General features: G+C 42.1%; 1 protein-coding gene across 3 annotated transcripts in view; it reads left to right on the forward strand.

Annotated features, from left to right (window-relative positions):
- LOC139541970 (semaphorin-4G-like) overlaps window positions 1–20,213 on the forward strand; it is a 73,219-nt gene that overhangs the window by 20,951 nt on the left and 32,055 nt on the right. For 2 of the 3 annotated variants that reach the window (XM_071346911.1, XM_071346909.1), the window contains exons 2-5: window positions 2,797–3,067; window positions 17,651–17,799; window positions 18,229–18,291; window positions 18,503–18,601. In XM_071346911.1, the coding sequence (XP_071203012.1) occupies window positions 2,941–3,067; window positions 17,651–17,799; window positions 18,229–18,291; window positions 18,503–18,601 (438 nt within the window). In that variant the 5' untranslated portion in view covers window positions 2,797–2,940. Of the gene's footprint in view, window positions 1–2,122; window positions 2,260–2,796; window positions 3,068–17,650; window positions 17,800–18,228; window positions 18,292–18,502; window positions 18,602–20,213 lie in introns of those variants that run through there. The other variant, XM_071346910.1, reaches the window with a different exon arrangement.

Here is a 20,213-nt window from a genome sequence, read left to right on the forward strand (position 1 = left end):
CGATGAAACTGGCGTTCATGAGGGCCGCCACCGGAATGGAAGACCCAAAGTTACCGCTGCTGCAGAGGATAAGTTCATTAGAGTTACCAGCCTCAGAAATTGCAGCCCAAATAAATGCTTCATAGAGTGCAAGTAACAGACACATCTCAACATCAACTGTTCAGAGGAGACTGCATGAATCAGGCCTTAATGGTCAAATTGCTGCAAAGAAACCACTACTAAAGGACACCAATAAGAAGAAGAGACTTGCTTGGGCCAAGAAAAATGAGCAATGGATATTAGTATGGTGGAAATCTGTCCTTTGGTCTGATGAGTCCAAATGTGAGATTTTTGGTTCCAACCTCCTTGTCTTTGTGAGACGCAGAGTAGGTGAACGAATGATCTCTGCATGTGTGGTTCCCCACGTGAAGCATGGAGGAGGAGGTGTGATGCTGTGGGGGTGCTTTGTTGGTGACACTGTCAGTGATTTATTTAGAATTCAAGGCACACTTAACCAGCATGGCTACTAAAGCGTTCTGCAGCAATACACCATCCCATCTGGTTTGGGCTTAGAGCGACTATCATCTGTTTTTATAAAGGACAATGACCCAACACACCTCCAGACTGTGTAAGGCATATTTTACCAAGAAGGAGAGTGATGGAGTGCTGCATCAGATGACCTGGCCTCCACAATCACCCGACCTCAACCGAATTGAGATGGTTTGTGATGAGTTGGACAGCAGAGTCAAGGAAAAGCAGCCAACAAGTGCTCAGCATATGTGGGAACTCCTTCAAGACTGTTGGAAAAGCATTCCAGGTGAAGCTGATTGAAAGAATGCCAAGAGTGTGTAAAGCTGTCATCAAGGCAAAGGGTGGCTAGTTTGAAGAATCTCAAAACTAAAATATATTTTGATTTGTTTAACACTTTTTTAGTAAAAATAAAGAAAAACCCTTGAATGAGTAGGTGTGTCCAAACTTTTGACTGGTACTGTATATATATATATATTTTTTACACATATTTAACCCCCTTTTTTGGGTAGGCACAAAACTACCTCCATACTTCCATAATTGTGTTTTTTCCAGTACCGGTTACCTTCAGACGAGTCACATGACACTTGCGGGGGTGGTAGAGCAAAATGGAGAACACCACCGTGTTCTTTCCACAGTTGGGTCACATTAGTTTGTAGTCCAAACGCTTCTGATGCTGCAAACAGAAGTTGGCACATCGACAGTACCGATTTCACATGAGTCCTTTGGAGCTTTTGGGGGTCGTAGAGCGAAACGGAGACCACCATCGTGTTCGTGGGAGTCTCGTCGTTTCATAGAGTGGGCAAATCGCTTCAGACGTTTTCGTGAGAATACCTATTTTCGGGATGTCTCATGGTCTGATAAACACCGCTGTAGCTCGCTATAGGCGGATGTGGTGGTTTGAGATGCAGCCCATGCAAATTAATTGACAGATTTTGCTGGAGATTTTTTTGTTATGTTCCTTAGATTGACGCACCAGTGCGTCAATAGACTCTAGGGGGTTAATATTCCAGTTTGAAGAAACTCTACCAAATTAGGGGTATAGTAGAGAAAATGCTTATTTGCTATGGTTTTTAAGCTTTTAGTATTATGGTGATATTATCTTTTCATAGCTACAGTAAAGCAAGGATTATATGAGACACTTGGGTAATTGGAGCGTATTCCTTGGCCATCTGTAGAAATGTCAGGCTGGATAATATCTTTCATATCATTATGTCTTGCCTGACAGATGGTCATATGCAGAGAGACTATGACTCCGTTTTTATATCTTTTCACATTCTGTAGGCCATCAATCAATATAACTGGGCTTTCTGAACAGGGGGGCAACTGAGGTAAATTTGTCGGAAACTAGTCAGAGACTCTCATGGGAAGTAGCCTACAGCAGCAGTGCTAAAGAAGTAACATGCAACCGAGCACTTCTTCTACAGATAAAACACTTTAAAATATTTTCAGTCCATGTCAACAGTTAATAGATTTAAAATGTTTGAGCAAAAAATACATGTGAAAAGATGTTTTGGTCAGATTTGAGCAATTTTCCAAAACGTTTCAGAGGACATCCTTCTCGTGCTTTTTTGTTCTACCCTTTCTAATTGTTCATGCGTGTTATGATCCAGGCGTGACATGGCTCAGGCAGATGTGTTTATCTTTCCATGTGCAGTTTCCATGCTGTCGTCACGGTGATGACAGATAGGCTGTCATCGCCCGGGCCATCTTCCACACGCGACACCATCGACGCAATTTCGTGTCAGATGGGTGAGAGGCTGGTGTGTTTACACTGTAGGTTGGGGAGGAGAACATGATTAATGTTAGAGGCCTTTGATCAGTGACAGAGCACAAGAGTGCGGCCAACCAGGCAGAGACTGATCTGATGGCATCGGGCCTAATCACTAGATTAGCCAACACCCTGCCAAGCCTAGCCCCCCAACACACACTGCTAATTAGTACGTGGAGAAGTGGAGCCATGTTCCAGAATATTAGAGAAAACAACAATTATTCTTCATCATCGACTTTTGTAATTGGTGTTTTATGTAATGCATCTTGACTCATTTTGTGTGTACTTATTGGGCCTAAGCTAACATGGGGTGACGTATGGTGGAACCAGTGTGATTATGCACAAATATAAAACAGGCTCAGGAAATGTGTACCTATGCACGCGTGTATACACACACACACACACACACACACACACACACACACACACACACACACACACACACACACACACACACACAAACAATGGCATCTACAGTGTGGGATACTATCTGTTTTTCTTCTTTGTCTTCTGTGCAGAGTGAGCCTTCCTACAGACAGAGGATGACCTAGAAGCCACCACTGCTGAGCCCAACAGAGGATAATATCACTCTTGTGTGTGTAAGCAACAAGGTGTGTGACAGCATACAGGGCTCCACCTGCACCCAGGTCAGCCTGGCAAACATGGGGGACCACGCCACTCTGCTGCCGCCCTTCCTACAGCTGCTCCTCTGTAGCCTGTCAGGGGTATGGGGGTTCCCCTTCGGCCCTGTCCTTGACGTCACCCCCAGGACCACGGTGCTCTACCAAGGTAAGACCAGACCAAGGCTCCAGGTTGCTGTACACTAGGTAGGGCCAGGAGGTTGTGGAAACGTGACTACACCTGACCTAAGGAAAACTCTGGGACTGAGTTATAGGCTGTGGCCTAGGAGTTTTTTCTGGTCAGGCCACATGGCCTGGAAAAACTCCTGGCTGTACTTATAGAATGTCTACGGTATACTAGTATCCCACTCACTGTGCTGATTCAATACAAAGGCTGCTCCAACTCCCTCCTGTTCACTTTAAACAAGTGGCACAGTTTTGGAAGTTGGCCCCGAAGGCAGCCAGCCCCTACTTCCAGGGAGTTGTTAATCCTCTCTCTCAAGTCCTGTCCTAGTTCACTTAGTTCACCATGCAGCTCTAATGAAACAATAGAGAATAGACAGAAGCTCTCATCGCCCATAAAAGCGGACCCCTCTACGGTGGAGCCTTGTCCAGTGACTGTGTTGAAAATGAAATAGTGCTGAATAGATGATTTATGAAGAATGGTTAGGGTACGTCATTTATACACATCAGCATCCCCCCCCCCCCCACCACTCCCCCATAGCAGCTCAGCCTCTCTTTCTCTATCTACTGCAGCAGAAGCTACTGCAGAGGGATCACCCATCCCTGGCAGGCTCTTCAGACAACTATACTGTACCTGGCTGCTGTCAGCTCTCCAATCCTCTCCACTCCTGTCTTGAGAGGAGGAATATTATTAACAGACGAGGGGAGTGAAGAGAGCCGGGTGCTTCGCCTGCCTGCACTGTGGTGCAGTCACAAAACCAGACTATTGCAGTGAAAAGAGACGGTTAGAGATAAGAGATAGACAGGACTTTTAGGGTGTTTGAATGGGCATTTTACACAAAAATCTTTGTTAGCTATTGTTGCTCCTCCCCTGAGGTAGTATTAATATAATGTAGGATGTCACTGGGTTACCCATTCAGGGAAATGGATTCCAGATAGTGTGTTGCATAAGTATCAGTGAGTTCCTATGGGAACCATACATTTTTGTTCAGAAAGCCTCTACTGCTAATTTGGTACACTCTTTTATTATAGAAGTGTGTGGTACAGAGTCGGTCTATCACAGTTTCTCCTTATCCTTGTAAAATGAAGTCATTGACCTACATTCGGACTCCGGGGGTTGTGTGTGTGTGCGTTTGGGCGTGTGCATGCATGTATGATCTCTACTCACGTCGAAAATCTGCACGGGCATGCACCCCCTGTCATTTCCCCTTAGGAGAAACATGCTCAAGTGCAGAAATGGAGAGTGCAGAGAGTAGCACCTCCTAGAGGAAAATGGCCACCGGGCACTTGACTACTGTGTATGGAAATAAGGGCTATGTGGGTGGTGCTGGTGCTGGCACTGGTAGAGTAGGAGCATAAATGTACGTGTCGCTCTGGGTGGATTTATAATGTTTCACAGTTAGGGTGAGAGGGCCATCATTCCTTTGCACTATGTTTTACAGTTGGTCTGTAGGAGTGGGTGTACATTAACTCGCAATAATACAGAGAAATAATTTATAACCATGATGAAAAGGGCATATTTGACATACTGTAATAAAAAATAAAAAAGTGTGTGTGTTTGTTCTTGTGTGTGTGCATTTGTTTGTGTGTGTGTGTGTGTGTGTCCCTCTCTCTGTGGCTAGATGAATGCCTGACTGGTCTGAACTAGGGCTGTGGTGGTCATGACATTTTGTCAGCAGTTTATTGTCATGCAAAAGATTGATCTGGCTATGCGCTACGTCATTGTGAGGACAGATGCTGGGAGACGAGAAGCAAGTACAGGGAGTGAATATTGAATAAATAACAGACATGAAACGAAACACGGACAGCGTCTGGATAAGGGAAACAAAACGACATTAATGCTGACATGGGGATTAAACTGAGGAACAGACAGATATAAAGGAGGCAATCGATAAAGTCATGGAGTCCAGGTGAGTCCAATGAAGCGCCGATGCATGTAATGATGGTGACAGGTGTGCGTAATGATGGTGACAGGTGTACGTAATGATGGTGACAGGTGTGCGTAATGATGGGCAGCCTGGCGCCCTCGAGCGCCAGCGAAGGGGAGCGGGAGCAGGCGTGACTAAACTGTTGACAGCCCCCCTGCGTGCTCTAGAAAGGAATAAAGGAGAGAGAGGAGGAGATGGAAGAGCATTTTTGGGGAGATATGCTGTATAGCTAAAGGTAATGTGTCACCCAATTAATTATGAAAATGCCCTATTAATAGGCTATTCAAAATCAAATACAAATTCACTATAACTATAATTGTAGGCTAACTCTGTAAGCCGCCCTGCACAATCAATGAACCAACAGCATCGCCAAGGCCTATATGTTCTCTCCCTGACTCGTGGATAGACATTTTCGACCATAGCATAAAGTAACCAGTCCATCCAGCATGAATAATAATACAGTCCACATTCAAAGGCGATTACTTCAATTTGTTTAATTTTTGAGTATTTTGGGGTACCAATTATTTACCAAAGACATCTTAAGTCATTTTTTTTGTTTTTCTGCCATTCGTACTATGCAGTAGGCTATGTATTGTATAACGGCACAATGTTAAATAAAGGTTAAAGAAAAGAAAAAATAAACAATCATAATTGTAATTCTGTTTTTGGGGGCTCATAACCCTATGCGTATGGATGTTTTGAATTAATCATCACCATAGAAAGTACTGTCCATTTTGTTTTGTTAGGCTTTGAAAATACATCCACAACGACCATGTTTTACACTCAGTTTCAACCTGTTGTTGAACGTCTTGCTTCAAACTGATCATCACAGTGAGGTGAGTTTTAAAAGCAAGATCGTGTTTAGATAAGTGTTTGATGTGATTTTTGACTGGATTTGCATTGATGTCAGAGTGGTAAGAGGGACACTAGAGCCCTGAGTAGGACCCGATGGTCGTTAGCAAGTTGGGTACTTCCAAAGCATATTCAGCATAAGAGGAGATTACCGTGACTCAACGGTCACATGGAATGTTACTGCGCTCATGACTCATTACTGCCGGTGTGGCGGTAATACAGTCACTGCAACAGCCCTAGTCTGAACTCAAGGTTGTACCTAGGGGGTTGTCTCCCATGTCCTGCTCTCTCTGCTGGTGCCAACCAGACTTGAAGTAATGGAACCATGCAATATTGATGCATGTGTAAGATCTGTCTACTGTTGCTACGAGGAGAGGGCAGCGGAGGGCTTGATAGTAGTGGATTTCTGTGTATTATTTAGACATGGTTAAGAATATTTTTTTCTCCTTTCGAGTGGCGCAGCGGTCTAAGGCACTGCGTCGCAGTGTTAGAGGCGTCACTACGGATTCAGATTCTCGACATAGCTCCCGCAGCAGACCGTACAGGAGTTGGAGCGATGGGACAAGACTGTAACTACCAATTGGGGAGGAAAAACGGGTTAAAATTTAAAAAATAGTTTTTTTAATCTCCTTGAAATTGCAGTTTCATCAGTTGGGAAATTTTATGTAGTCTATGGAGATTTTATGTAGACTAGCATACCAGTCCTGAGGCATGAACCTATGCAATAGTAAGGTAAATAAATAATACATGGAAATGTTGACCTGTAATTCACATGTATTTATTCAAGTCAGTTGTTGTGTCGAGATGAACAGACAAAACATTTAAAAAAAATGGACAGAATAAAGGACAAATTGCTCACAAAAATTCTAATGAGTTGACATCAACTCAATCTGGAATCAGATGTTTTGTCTCCCTCAGCCCCTAGAGTAACTCTCTGCCTTTCGTTCTTGTTGTTGTACACAGCACTTTACACTTTGTTCTCACCCGTCAGTGTTGGCAGAAAATGGCTTCTTTCAATGTGAAATTCCTCTGGTGACAGTAGAGAGGAATTGGAGTTATCCTCGGATACTTTGATCTATCTCTTTCTCCGATGTTCCCTGGGCTTGGGTTTTGACAGGATCTGAGCAGCGACAGACTTTGCGTAGGGACAGTACCTGAAATAGCACCAGGATATGAGTAGTATGCTGTATGCATTCACTGGGAGGTTGTGCTTGATTTACCACCGTGAGATAAAGATCTCTGCTCTCTGCTAATGCTGTGCGTGTGTAACGGATGTGAAATGGCTAGCTAGTTAGCGGGTACGCGCTAGTAGCGTTTCAATCAGTTACGTCACTTGCTCTGAAACCTAGAAGTAGTGTTGCACCTTGCTCTGCAAGGGCCGCGGCTTTTGTGGAGCGATGGGTAACGACGCTTCGTGGGCAACTGTTGTTGACGTGTGCAGAGGGTCCCTGGTTCGCGCCCGTGTCGGGGCGAGGGGACGGTTTAAAGTTATACTGTTACATTGATGCTGTTGACCCGGATCACTGGTTGCTGCGGAAAAGGAGGAGGTTGAAAGGGGGGTGAGTGTAACGGATGTGAAATGGCTAGCTAGTTAGCGGGTACGCGCTAGTAGCGTTTCAATCAGTTACGTCACTTGCTCTGAAACCTAGAAGTAGTGTTGCACCTTGCTCTGCAAGGGCCGTGGCCTTTGTGGAGCGATGGGTAACGATGCTTCGTGGGCGACCGTTGTTGATGTGTGCAGAGGGTCCCTGGTTCGCGCCCGTGTCGGGGCGAGGGGACGGTTTAAAGTTATACTGTTACACGTGCACTGCTTTCATTGTAATATCATCATTCGAAACGGTCACGGTAAAAGTTTATATTCGAAATACAGTCACACTGATACAGGCAACCACGAGCACTCGATGAGGTGAAAACCACAGTACTGCCCGAGATCACAAGCGTGATGGTAAATATGACAGACTTCACTAGTGATAGAGAGAACATTCTTGTTTATGCTGACTGTGTGTGAACTGTTCCCAATGGGACGATTCACATAAGGAAATGAAGCCACTGAGGCTGAGGCAGCTATGCCGATCCTTTGGTCCAAATAATCTATTTTGAGATATTTTCAGACATTTTGGAGGTTTTTGAAAATAGGAAACAGGGAATGTTGGTCCTCTGTAGCTCAGTTGGTAGAGCATGGTGCTTGCAACACCAGGATAGTGGCTTATATATATCATTGATCAACTTAGCAACAGCTGACAGTATTCACCAGTGTCTACAGTGGTTAGGTCATGTGACAATAAAACTTGAAAATGATTGAAACATGTAAGGGAGAGTTGAGGCATTTTTTAAAATTCAGCATCACTCCGTCAAGGGAAATATAGTATTCTTTCCAACAAAGATGTCTACATATGGGGGTTACAACCATCCCAGCTCTGCAGATTTTGCTGCAAAGAGACAGAATCATTCGATAATTCGTTTTGGTACCGTCCATATGTAGCTTGTTTTTCGTCGCAGCGTCAGGAATGGCTTAAGAATTGCAGCATTTACCTCTGCAAATAGCGCTGCTGGGTGATTTCAAAAGTCATAGTCAATCGATCGATAATATAATAATACATTTTTTTTATGTACAATATGTAGAATCTATGAGAATAGAAAGGTTCAGAACTTTTGTGAATTATCACAGCACAGTTAAAAAATATATGGCAAATAGAAATCAAGACTGGATGGTGTTCAGAGATAGATGGGAGGGGTTGAGTGGAGCTGAACGCGGGGACTAAAAACAAACAAAAGATAACTATTAAAGCAATAAGGCATGAGGGTGTGTGGCATATGACACAACACGGAGTGCCTGGATACAGCGTTACCCGTGGTATATTGGCCATATACCAAAATTCCCCAAGGTGCCTTATTGCTATTATAAAATGGTTACCAACATAATTAGAACAGTAAAAACAAATATTTTGTCATACCCGTGGTATATGGTCTGATATACCATGACTATTAGCCAATCAGCATTAAGGGAACCACCCAGTTTATACCACTGTTAAAGGAATTTAATTCCTATATGTTCAATTAAAACACTCTGCCCATTCATAAGAATTTGTAAGATACTTATTAGCATAAAATGGACAGAAACCAGTCTCAAAATCAATCAATCAATAGCGTTTATTCTCGAGAGTACTGATCATAGTACAATTTACATCAGGTTATATAATAATAATGACGTCATAGGTTTTAAAATGTCCTTCCTCCTCTCGGATAAAATGGCAATACAGTTCACAGCCTCCTCACATTGTCTGCCACCTGTTAAACAATCTACAACCAGCCCAAGGTCTCTCCCCTCCCTGGGTAGAGACAGAATTTCCTGTAAGGAACACATCATTCCAGCCTGTCTGATAACTCCATTCTTTCTAACAAGGAACAGACATTCCTTGTTCTAATTCTTGACTAAAACTACACACATTATATTCAGTATTATGATTATAATAAGATTCATACATCCATACAGTGACATAGTAGTACTCTGTTTAGTTATAGTTCTAAGTTACATGTATACACAATTTAGTCATTATTCATAAAAATCCCATAACAACCACCCAGTTTATAATGTAAAATATACTGTGTCTGTAAAATGTATATAGTATGTACAGTTGAAGTCGGAAGTTTACATACACTTAGGTTGGAGTCATTAAAACTAATTTCTCAATCGCTCCACAAATGTCTTGTTAACAAACTGTAGTTTTGGCAAGTCGGTTAGGACATCACTTTGTGCATGACACAAGTCATTCTTCCAACAATTGTTTACAGACAGATTATTTCACTTATAATTCCCTGTATCACAATTCCAGTGGGTCAGAAGTTTACATACACTAAGTCGACTGTACCTTTAAACAGCTTGGAAAATTCCAGAAAATGATGTCATGGCTTTAGAAGCTTCTGATAGGCCAATTGACATCATTTGAGTCAATTGGAGGTGTACCTGTGGATGTATTTCAAGGCCTACCTTCAAATTCAGTGCCTCTTTGCTTGACATCATGGGAAAATCAAAAGAACTCAGCCAAGACCTCCAAATGCCTGAAGGTACCAAGTTCATCTGTACAAACAATAGTATGCAAGTATAAACACCATGGGACCACGCAGCCATCATATCGCTCAGGAAGGAGACGTGTTCTGTCTCCTAGAGATGAACGTACTTTAGTGCGAAAAGTGCAAATCAATCCCAGAACAACAGCAAAGGACATTGTGAAGATAATGGAGGAAACAGGTACAAAAGTATCTAAATCCACAGTAGAACGAGTCCTAAATCGACATAACCTAAAAGGCTGCTCATCAAGGAAGAAGACACTGCTCCAAAACCGCCATAAAAACGCCAGACTACGGTTTGCAACTGCACATGGGGACAAAGATCGTACTTTTTGGAGAGATGTCCTCTGGTCTGATGGAACAAAAATAGAACTTGGCCATAATGACCATCATTATGTTTGGAGCAAAAAGGGGGAGGCTTACAAGCTGAAGAACACCATCCCAACCGTGAAGCACGGGGGTGGCAGAATCATATTGTGGAGGTGCTTTGCTGCAGGAGGGACTGGTGCACTTCACAAAATAGATGGCATCATGAGGGAGGAATATTATGTGGATATATTGAAGCAACATCTCAAGACATCAGTCAGGAAGTTAAAGCTTGGTCGCAAATGGGTCTTCCAAATGGACAATGACCCCAAGCATACTTCCAAAGTTGTGGCAAAATGGCTTAAGGACAAGAAAGTCAAGGTATTGGAGTGGCCATCACAAAGCCCTGACCTCAAGCCTATAGAAAATTTGTGGGCAGAACTGAGAAAGCGTGTGCGAGCAAGGAGGCCTACAAACCTGACTCAGTTACACCAGCTCTGTCAGGAGGAATGGGCCAACTTATTGTGGGAAGCTTGTGGAAGGCTACCCAAAACGTTTGACCCAAGTTAAACAATTTAAAGGCAATGCTACCAAATACTAATTGAGTGTATGTAAACTTCTGACCCACTGGGAATGTGATGAAAGAAATAAAAGCTGAAATAAATAATTCTCTCTACTATTATTCTGACATTTCACATTCTTAAAATAAAGTGGTGATCCTAACTGACCTAAGACAGGGAATTTGTACTTCGATTAAATGTCAGGAATTGTGAAAAACTGAGTTTAAATGTATTTGGCTAAGGTGTATGTAAACTTCCGACTTCATCTGTATACGCTGGAAGTAGAAGCCTAAGTGTTGTTGTCTGTTAGTTTACTCTAATTAGGGGAGGGATGGTAGGGTTAGGGGAAAATAATATAGGAAAATATACACCAAAAAAATATGGGGGATTGGAAGTGATGCAGACAATTACATTGATTACAATTACAATCTATCTGCAATATTAAAGCTGGTCTACCCCTAAATTAATAACATTGATAAAAAAGAATATTGTGTATGCTTAGAAATAATCAGAATTCATGTACACATTCCATTTTATAAAACATAGCTTGTCTTAAAAAAGTGTTCTCTTGGCACAACTTACCCCGAGCGTGGGGTAAGCTGAGCCAAGGGACAGGGCAAGTTAAGCCGCCTACACATTTCTGTACTGAATTAAGTATTAACCCTACTTTTTTATATCATGTCTATCTTTATTTCCTAAACACACTTCAACACAATCACAATCGCTTTTTGTCTTTTAATCATTTTAAGTATTTTCTAACACAGGCTTAGCACCTAATAAACACTTTGTACTTTTTTAAAACACTTTTAGCCAGACCCTGTTGTTACCTCATATCCCAGTAATAATGCCTTGCGTTACGCCTGGGAAGAAAACACTTCAATTTGATAAATTTGCCATTGGCTCAATTTACCCCAAGGCTCACACACACACACACACACACACACACACACACACACACACACACACACACTGAAAGAGCTTTGAGTCAGGTGAAATGGCATAGGTGCAAAGTGTGTATGTTCAGTGTACACACAGGGTGCATTCGACAATGTTAAATAGAAACCGCTCTGTCAGCTCAGATTCAACTGGCATGCCCCCTCGCTTTGTGGACTCTCATCATCGATTAACAGAGCCCAATGTGCAGCTTGTGCTGTGGGTTTAGAGCAGGAACCGCAAGCCAATATATATATATATGTCTCTTTCTCTCTCTCTCTCCCTCTTTCTACCTGTCTTTCTCTCTTGGTCCCTGCCTATCCTGTACTCACTCTCTCTCTCTCTCTCTCTCTCTCTCGCTCTCTTTCCCTCCTTCTCTCTCTCTCTACATCAGAAGTGCACAACTCAGGCCCACAAGTTTCCCAGTCCTGCTGGTTTGTCCCTGGTATGGGTACATGATGTCTGGAAAGTGAACGTATTGTTTCCCAGGTGGAAGCTAGCTGCTAGTTCATGTAAAAGGCATAGATGAAATCAGCAGGACTGTGACCCTCGAGGACTGGAGCTATGCTTAATAGATTCTATTTTTTTTGTGTAGTCAGGAGAAGGCTGGCCTTCCTAATACTGATGTGTAGGGCTGTCACAATTATTGTATAATCGTGTAACCGACCTTGGTTTTTCTTGTCATAATCATTTTAATACATTCAACTTTATTTTCAAGTAGATTTACCCGATAAACTTTTAAAAATGTTTACGTGCAGAAAGGCGCAGGAGGAGCATCAATTCCAAACGTTCCAAGCTGTCAAAACCATTTGCGACAGGGTGTCACCGAAGCTGTGCTGTATTGATTAGGTATGGCATAGGTCATTTTCAAAGATGCATTATGATACATTACAAGCTTAAAAAATAAATAAAATAGAAAAGAATTACAACATTTACCTTGGTCATTTGCATGACAATGAATTGTTACCCAAAATTTCACAATTGTCATATGTGTTTGTTTGGCCTCAGAACATTGCCTTCAGAGCAGCTCATTGGTCAGGCTTCTGACAGACATCAAGGAATCTTCGCCCCCAACTGCCTTGGGTGGCGGCCATTTTGCGTCATCCTCATCATTGTCATCATGCGTGGCATGTTACGTCATATGGTCTGCCACTATTTATTTTATGTAGAATCCAAGCCACTTCCCGTGCACACTCTTGGATGACTCATAGAATAAGTGAAAATTGAAATGTGTTTTTACATTGCCATGGGCTGTCATTGTGACTGTGCAAAATAACATGATCTTAGACTAAACATAACGTTCCTGTGGGGTTAAAGTTGGGTTGTTGAGAAAGGGACAGTTATAGTGTGAGTGTGTCTGTCTGTCTTCCTGCGCCTGTGTGTATTTGTGTCTGTGTGCACGCACGTCTGTCGTTCTGTTTGTGTTTGTGTGTCCTGCTGTGTCGTGACTGCACCTACCTCTCCTCATAACCCCCCCAGTGTGTCCTGACCTTTGAGTTGGTGAGTGGAGAAGAGATCCTCATGGCTCACTCATGGCTCTGCCTGCTTGTCTGACTAGCTCTCTGCCTGCCTGGCTGCCTAGCTCTCTGCCTGCCTGGCTGCCTGGTGCCCTCAAGACATAGGGGGTGGGTAGTGGGTTGACACCGACTCAGTCTGGTTATGGTCATGGGTGCTACTCATAGTATCACCATTGTATCCCTGAGATACTATTTAGACTGTTTGTGTAGGGAGGGGGTCTTCAAAGAGGTTTGACAGCATATCAAAGTGACTTTACCAGTGACAACAACATTTAGTATTTGTTGTAGTAACTGGCAGTCCCAAATTCATTTTAGCCATTGCAGTCTGCGAGGGTGGTTGAGTTATTTGTAACTGTCCACAGAGATGTATTGACTTTTTTGTCCAAAACTTCAGTAAAGCATTTAATTACATTATTAAAAGGATTCTCCGATACGTTTGTATACTTTTCAGCCAGTAGTTCTGAAAGTAGAGCTCAGGAGCCAAAAGTGGTCCCCGAAAATGACGTACTCTGTCACATATGTGCAGATATGTGCACCATGTCATTGCTCTCTCTCCCGCTCTGCTGTGGGTGCATCATGTGCATCTTGCTAGCTGTCACTCATATGGCGAGGGGCTGAAGCTCATTGGTTGAACTGGAATTGCTAAGGGGCTGGCCCACATGGGGGAAAATGTAGGGAAAATAGCGCAGCACAGCTCCCAGAAAAACAATTGCTTTCAAACTAGGGATTTTGTGACTAATTAAGGCAAGACAATAATTCTGCTTAAGGATTATGCATGTATGAACTACACATTGATACATCCAGCCCAAAATGGGAGATTTAAAAAATACTTTATAGTCACCAAAGTACCAGAGCATGTCTTTAAACCTATTAGAATAACCTAATCAATCTGACTGGCGTAACTGTGTGTATAGTAAGCCTTGGCACCCTGCAAATCTATTATTTCAAGTGTCTGTATGTGTTATTGTAACAATGTTTTGACCGTTAGAAGACCAAAGACTCAAAACATTGTTTCAATTTACCTCATGGGAGCATCAAATCGATTAGTCTTTTTTTTTTTGCTGAATATGCACAGCACCTGCTCAAAACCATTGCATGTTTCTATGGGTTGTACATATTGTACAGGGTCTGCGCTTCATATCCCTTGAAGAAAATACAGCAGACGAACAACACAGGGTTACACATTCATTCCCTTGTGTTTTTCACTTAATTCATGGAAACTGATCAAACAAAAATATTTTATCAGCAGTCTAGAACGTCTAAAATGGGGGCAAACTGCCCTGCCTACGAGATGTGAAAAGAGGTCATTGTTTTCATCTAGGTTGCTGCAATAATTAGATGTGGTCTCATTTAGAAGATAAGATAGAAGATAATCATTTGATATAGGAGCGCTGAAAGTTAATTGATGGAGTTTGAAGATCAAGATTCAAAAGTGAGGATACGGGATAGAAAGAGAAAGAGCGATTAAGAAGGAGATGGAAGCTGACAGAGATAGCGTGAATAAGTGAGAGATGGAGAGGCAGGGATGGACAGAAGGAGGGAGGAACAATGGAAAATACACTGAGTAATATGAATCAGCGAGGTGCAGATGGGTATACCCTCCTCTCTTTTTATCCTCTCCTCCCCTTGTCCTCCTCTTTTTCCTTCCTCTATCCTCCTCCCCCTCTTTTTCCTCTCCTCCTTTCCCCCCCTCCTCTTTCTCCCCCTTTATTCCTCTCCCCCCCCCCCCCTCTCCTTTCTCTGGTGAATTGATGGGAGTGTGTCCCAGGCTGCTCGCAGTAATAAGGGAATTTATGTTAATTTCGTCCCGCCCATTGATTTACTGGGGACAGAGGAACGCTTGTTTCAGTCAATTTGTTACACTCCTTTACTTCTGATAGAGAGTCTATACTGCATCTGTGTGTGGAGCATAGGGGCAGAGTTAAGATACCGGAAAATAGAAAGAATTGGTAGAAAACACAGCCTGCTATAGGGTCACAGAAACCATTGTAAAGAGAAAGTATGTGCATAATATTCCAACTATATTACTTTAAGTACAACTTTAAGTACAGCCAGTACAGCCATTCTGAGGCAAGATGTATACCCTAATACAGGAATAATACCAGACTCAACATAATGTTTTCTTATTCTGAAAAGTGGAAGCATGTACAGTTGAAGTCGGAAGTTTACATACACCTTAGCCAAATACATTTAAAGTCATTTTTTCACAATTGCTGACATTTAATCCTAGTACAAATTCCCTGTCTTAGGTCAGTTTGGATCACCACTTTATTTTAAGAATGTGAAATGTCAGAATAATAGTAGAGAGAATGATTTATTTCAGCTTTTATTTCTTTCATCACATTCCCAGTGGGTCAGAAGTTTACATACACTCAATTAGTATTTGGTAGCAATGCCTTTAAAATGTTTAACTTGGGTCAAATGTTTTGGGTAGCCTTCCACAAGCTTCCCACAATAAGTTGGGTGAATTTTGGCCCATTCCTCCTGACAGAGCTGGTGTGACATTATGTTGTAGGCCTCCTTGCTCGTACACGCTTTTTCAGTTCTGTCCACAAATGTTCTATAGGATTGAGGTCATGGCTTTGTGATGGCCACTCCAATACCTTGACTTTGCTGTCCTTAGGCCATTTTGCCACAACTTTGGAAGTATGGTTGGGGTCATTGTCCATTTGGAAGACCCATTTGCGACCAAGCATTAACTTCCTGACTGATGTCTTGAGATGCTGCTTCAATATATCCACATATTTTTCCTCCCTCATGATGCCAGCTATTTTGTGAAGTGCACCAGTCCCTCCTGCAGCAAAGCACCCCCAACAACATGATGCTGCCACCCGCATGCTTCATGGTTGGGATGGTGTTCTTTGGCTTGCAAGCCTCCCCCTTGTTCCTCCAAACATAACGATGGTCATTATGGCCAAACCGTTTTTGTTTCATCAGACCAGAGGACATTTCTCCAAAAAGTACGATCTTTGTCCCCATGTGCAGTTGCAAACCGTAGTCTGGCTTTTTTATGGCGGTTTTGGAGCAGTGGCTTCTTCCTTGCTGAGTGGCCTTTCAGGTTATGTCGATATAGGACTTGTTTTACTGTGGATTTAGATACTTTTGTACCCGTTTCCTCCAGCATCTTCACAAGGTCCTTTGCTATTGTTCTGGGATTGATTTGCACTTTTCGCACCAAAGTACGTTGTAACGGTGTTCCTCTCTCTCTTCATACGAAGAGGAGGAGTAGTGATTCGACCAAGGCGCAGCGGGTTGTGAATACATAATGATTTATTTACAAGAACAAAACGAACTATACTTGAAATGATACAAAATAACAAAACGAAAGTAGACAGACTTAGAACGATGAACTTACATGAAACACGAAGAACGAACGAACAAGTACTTACTACAAAACAAACGAACGAACGAAACAGTCCCGTATGGTGCAAACATATACACAGACACAGGAGACAACCACCCACAAACAAACAGTGTGAAAACACCTACCTTAATATGACTCTCAATCAGAGGAAATGAAAAACACCTGCCTCTAATTGAGAGCCATATTAGGTCACCCTTTAAACCAACATAGAAACAGAAAACATAGAAATGCCCACCCACACTCACGCCCTGACCGACTAACACATACAAAACAACAGAAAATAGGTCAGGAACGTGACATACGTTCATCTCTAGGAGACAGAATGCGTCTCCTTCCTGAGCTGTATGACGGCTGCGTTGTCCCATGGTGTTTATACTTGCGTACTATTGATGGTACAGATGAACGTGGTACCTTCAGGTGTTTGGAAATTGCTCCCAAGGATGAACCAGACTTGTGGAGGTCTACAATTTTTTTCTGAGGTCTTGGCTGATTTCTTTTTATTTCCCCATGATGTCAAGCAAAGAGGCACTGAGTTTGAAGGTAGTCCTTGAAATACATCCACAGGTACACGTCCAATTGACTCAAATTATGTCAATTAGCCTATCAGAAGCTTCTAAAGCCATGACATCATTTTCTGGAATTTTCCAAGCTGTTTAAAGGCACAGTCAATTTAGTGTATGTAAACTTCTGACCCACTGGAATTGTGATACAGTGAATTATAAGTGAAATAATCTGTCTGTAAACAATTGTTGGAAGAATTTCTTGTGTCATGCACAAAGTAGATGTCCTAACCAACTTGCCAAAACTATAGTTTGTTAACAACAAATGTGTGGAGTTGTTGAAAAATTAGTTTTAATTATTCCAACCTAAGTGTATGTAAACTTCTGACTTCAACTGTACCTGTGCTTGGCAGTAGAAATAATATAGGTTTTTCCAGTACCAAACCATTCTGTGACTTTATTTGACCATTGGAAAACTGTGCAAATACCACAATGCAGGTTCAGTTAAATTGTCTCAGTAAGTTTGTGTGTTTGTTTTCAGGCCTGCTGGGTTGCCAGCGGTTCAGCAGCCCTTCTCAGAACTACAGCACACTGCTACTGGAGGAGGACAATGGGGTGCTGTATGTAGGGGCCAGGGGGGCTCTCTACGCCCTGGACACCACCAACATCTCTACACCTGGCAATCTCACGGTGAGTACCAGCCAGGACGCTAACTTTCCGTTTCGAAGGGCAACAACGTTGTATTGTATTATAACTGGTTAACTGGTTAGCTGGTACAGCACAACATATCATATAACCGATATGTTGCAATGGCAAAACTAACCCTATTTCACAAATCTTTTTCTCTTTCACAACTTTTAAACAGGACAGGCTAATAATAGCCTTAAGGAGATTCAGTAAATCCTATTATAGGTACATTTTTTGCAGTGTGAGTATTGGATTAAATGTAGGGGGCAAATTTACCCACGGGCCAATAGAATAGATTAAAACACAATGATGTAGTTGATGGGAGTAACTGGAGTATTAAAATGGAGTATTCACTGCAGTATTGAAATATTGCCATGGTACACTGCCCCATGCTCCCACTGAGTGGTCATTACTGTCTCCCGATGTTTGCAGATTGATTGGGAAGCTTCGGCAGAGCAGAAGAAGCAGTGTCTCAACAAAGGAAAAGACAATCAGGTATAACCAAAGACGTGTAGCACCCACTGCTCAACACACAAACTCGCTCTCGCTCTCGCTCTCGCTTAGATGGCCCTATCTAGTATAACAATTATGTGGTGTTGTTATTATAATGTGTTCCTGATCAAGAAGGAGTCAAGTGAATGCATTAGCCTTCAAGATTAGGTTGATGTTATATAGATGTATAACCATACTGTTGTGTCTCCTACAGACAGATTGTTACAATCACATCCGCTTCCTGCAGAGGTACAATGAGACTCACCTGTACGTCTGTGGCACGCACGCCTTCAGGCCCCTCTGTGCTTACATAGTAAGAGCTGTCCTTCCTTTTGCTGAGGATTTCCTGGTTTATATTCTGGCTCCCAACAAACTGCCCATAGAGCCCCACTGTGGACACGTCATAATCCCCATAAAACCTAGTGGTCAAACACGGAAATGGTTCCAAACATTTTTTCATCATCCATTTTTCCCAAAGGAGATCTTAGAACCACTTCAAACAAGGTCTGTGTTTCGTGTAGGCTTTCCCTGGCGTGACGTTTTGATAACAGTGTAAATCTCTCTCGGACAAGGTGACTTTTATCAATATATTCAGCTCTATTTACTCTCAGATTCAAAAATGCTAATTAGCATCCAATGAGACGTCCTGCAACACTACAAATCCCTGCAAGCTCCTGCACGTCATCTCTAGTTGACACCTTTGCTGTCAACTAGCTGGCTACTAGCTTCCTTGATCCAAAATGAAAGATATGTTGAAAATTTTCATTTACTGTTCCATATTTAATTTAACTAATATTTGTGGTCTTATTTATGCATTTGGTCTTGTGTCTTGAACATAATACTAACCTAGTAGCAGTCAGATATTTACAATGGGCTACGAATTCTAGGCCAGATTTTTGCAAAGAAGCTAGCTAGCTTCCTAGATTAAATTAGCAAGATCGTTTTCTCCTTCAGCCAGTGGCAGTCTATATTTAATCCGTTATTATTTCTGCCATCTATATGAATGAGGTGAAATCTATTTCAATTCATGGTGTCAGAATGCACTGCTATATTTTAAGAAATTCAGATCTAACTTGTTGCAGATTCAAAACCAGATTAACTCATTGCAGAATGCATCCATAATCACGAATGAATAAGCATATTTATTTGACAAGAATAGACCTAGTCACCCATCAATCACGTCAAACACCCGAACTCCAACAATTACATCAATTAAATAAATCTAAATAGTAAACAATACATACATATGCCTTTCATACATAACATATAAACATCTGACTTGAAGTAAAAATTACATTATTTATTCATCAATGCCAGAAACCTGGGACATTGAAGAGCACCATATTAATTATTATTACTAACTTATCCAAGAGCGCACAGATTCTTCTGCTTTTCCATTTCAGGAATTAGACCAAAATGTAAAACAGCATATTGTGATTTTCAGTGGGTGAGTTACAAATGGAGAAACAACTGGGTGTGTAAGATATGTTTAATATAAAATGCTAGCTGAACTCCAGCAGAATGAGAAACGGACTCAAAACAAGGAAGCCATGCCTACACGCAGCTGTATCAACACCCTTCTTGTCAATTTAACAGGTCCATGTTGCCGCTGTCAATTGTGACCAGCCCGTTTAACACTGCATTCAGTCTGAACCCTAGAATAAGCAGGAGAACGGCATTACACAAGCGGGAAAAAAGGTAGCAAAAACAGTACACCACAGCACTTTAAAAACGATGTAATCACATCAAAAGTAGCAGTGAAGGAAGCAGCATAGGGAAATTGGGCAATTGGTAGGGTGGGTTTATAGAGATAAGATGGAGAGTTCCAAAGTGTGTGAAGTTGAGGGACCATCGGGCATAAAAGGCATAGTCTGGAATAAGGGGTAGCTAGAGGGATGGTTGGTCATGGAATAAACATAAAATGG

Source organism: Salvelinus alpinus, chromosome 17, assembly GCF_045679555.1.
Source record: "Salvelinus alpinus chromosome 17, SLU_Salpinus.1, whole genome shotgun sequence".
Classification (NCBI taxonomy): Eukaryota; Metazoa; Chordata; class Actinopteri; order Salmoniformes; family Salmonidae; genus Salvelinus; species Salvelinus alpinus.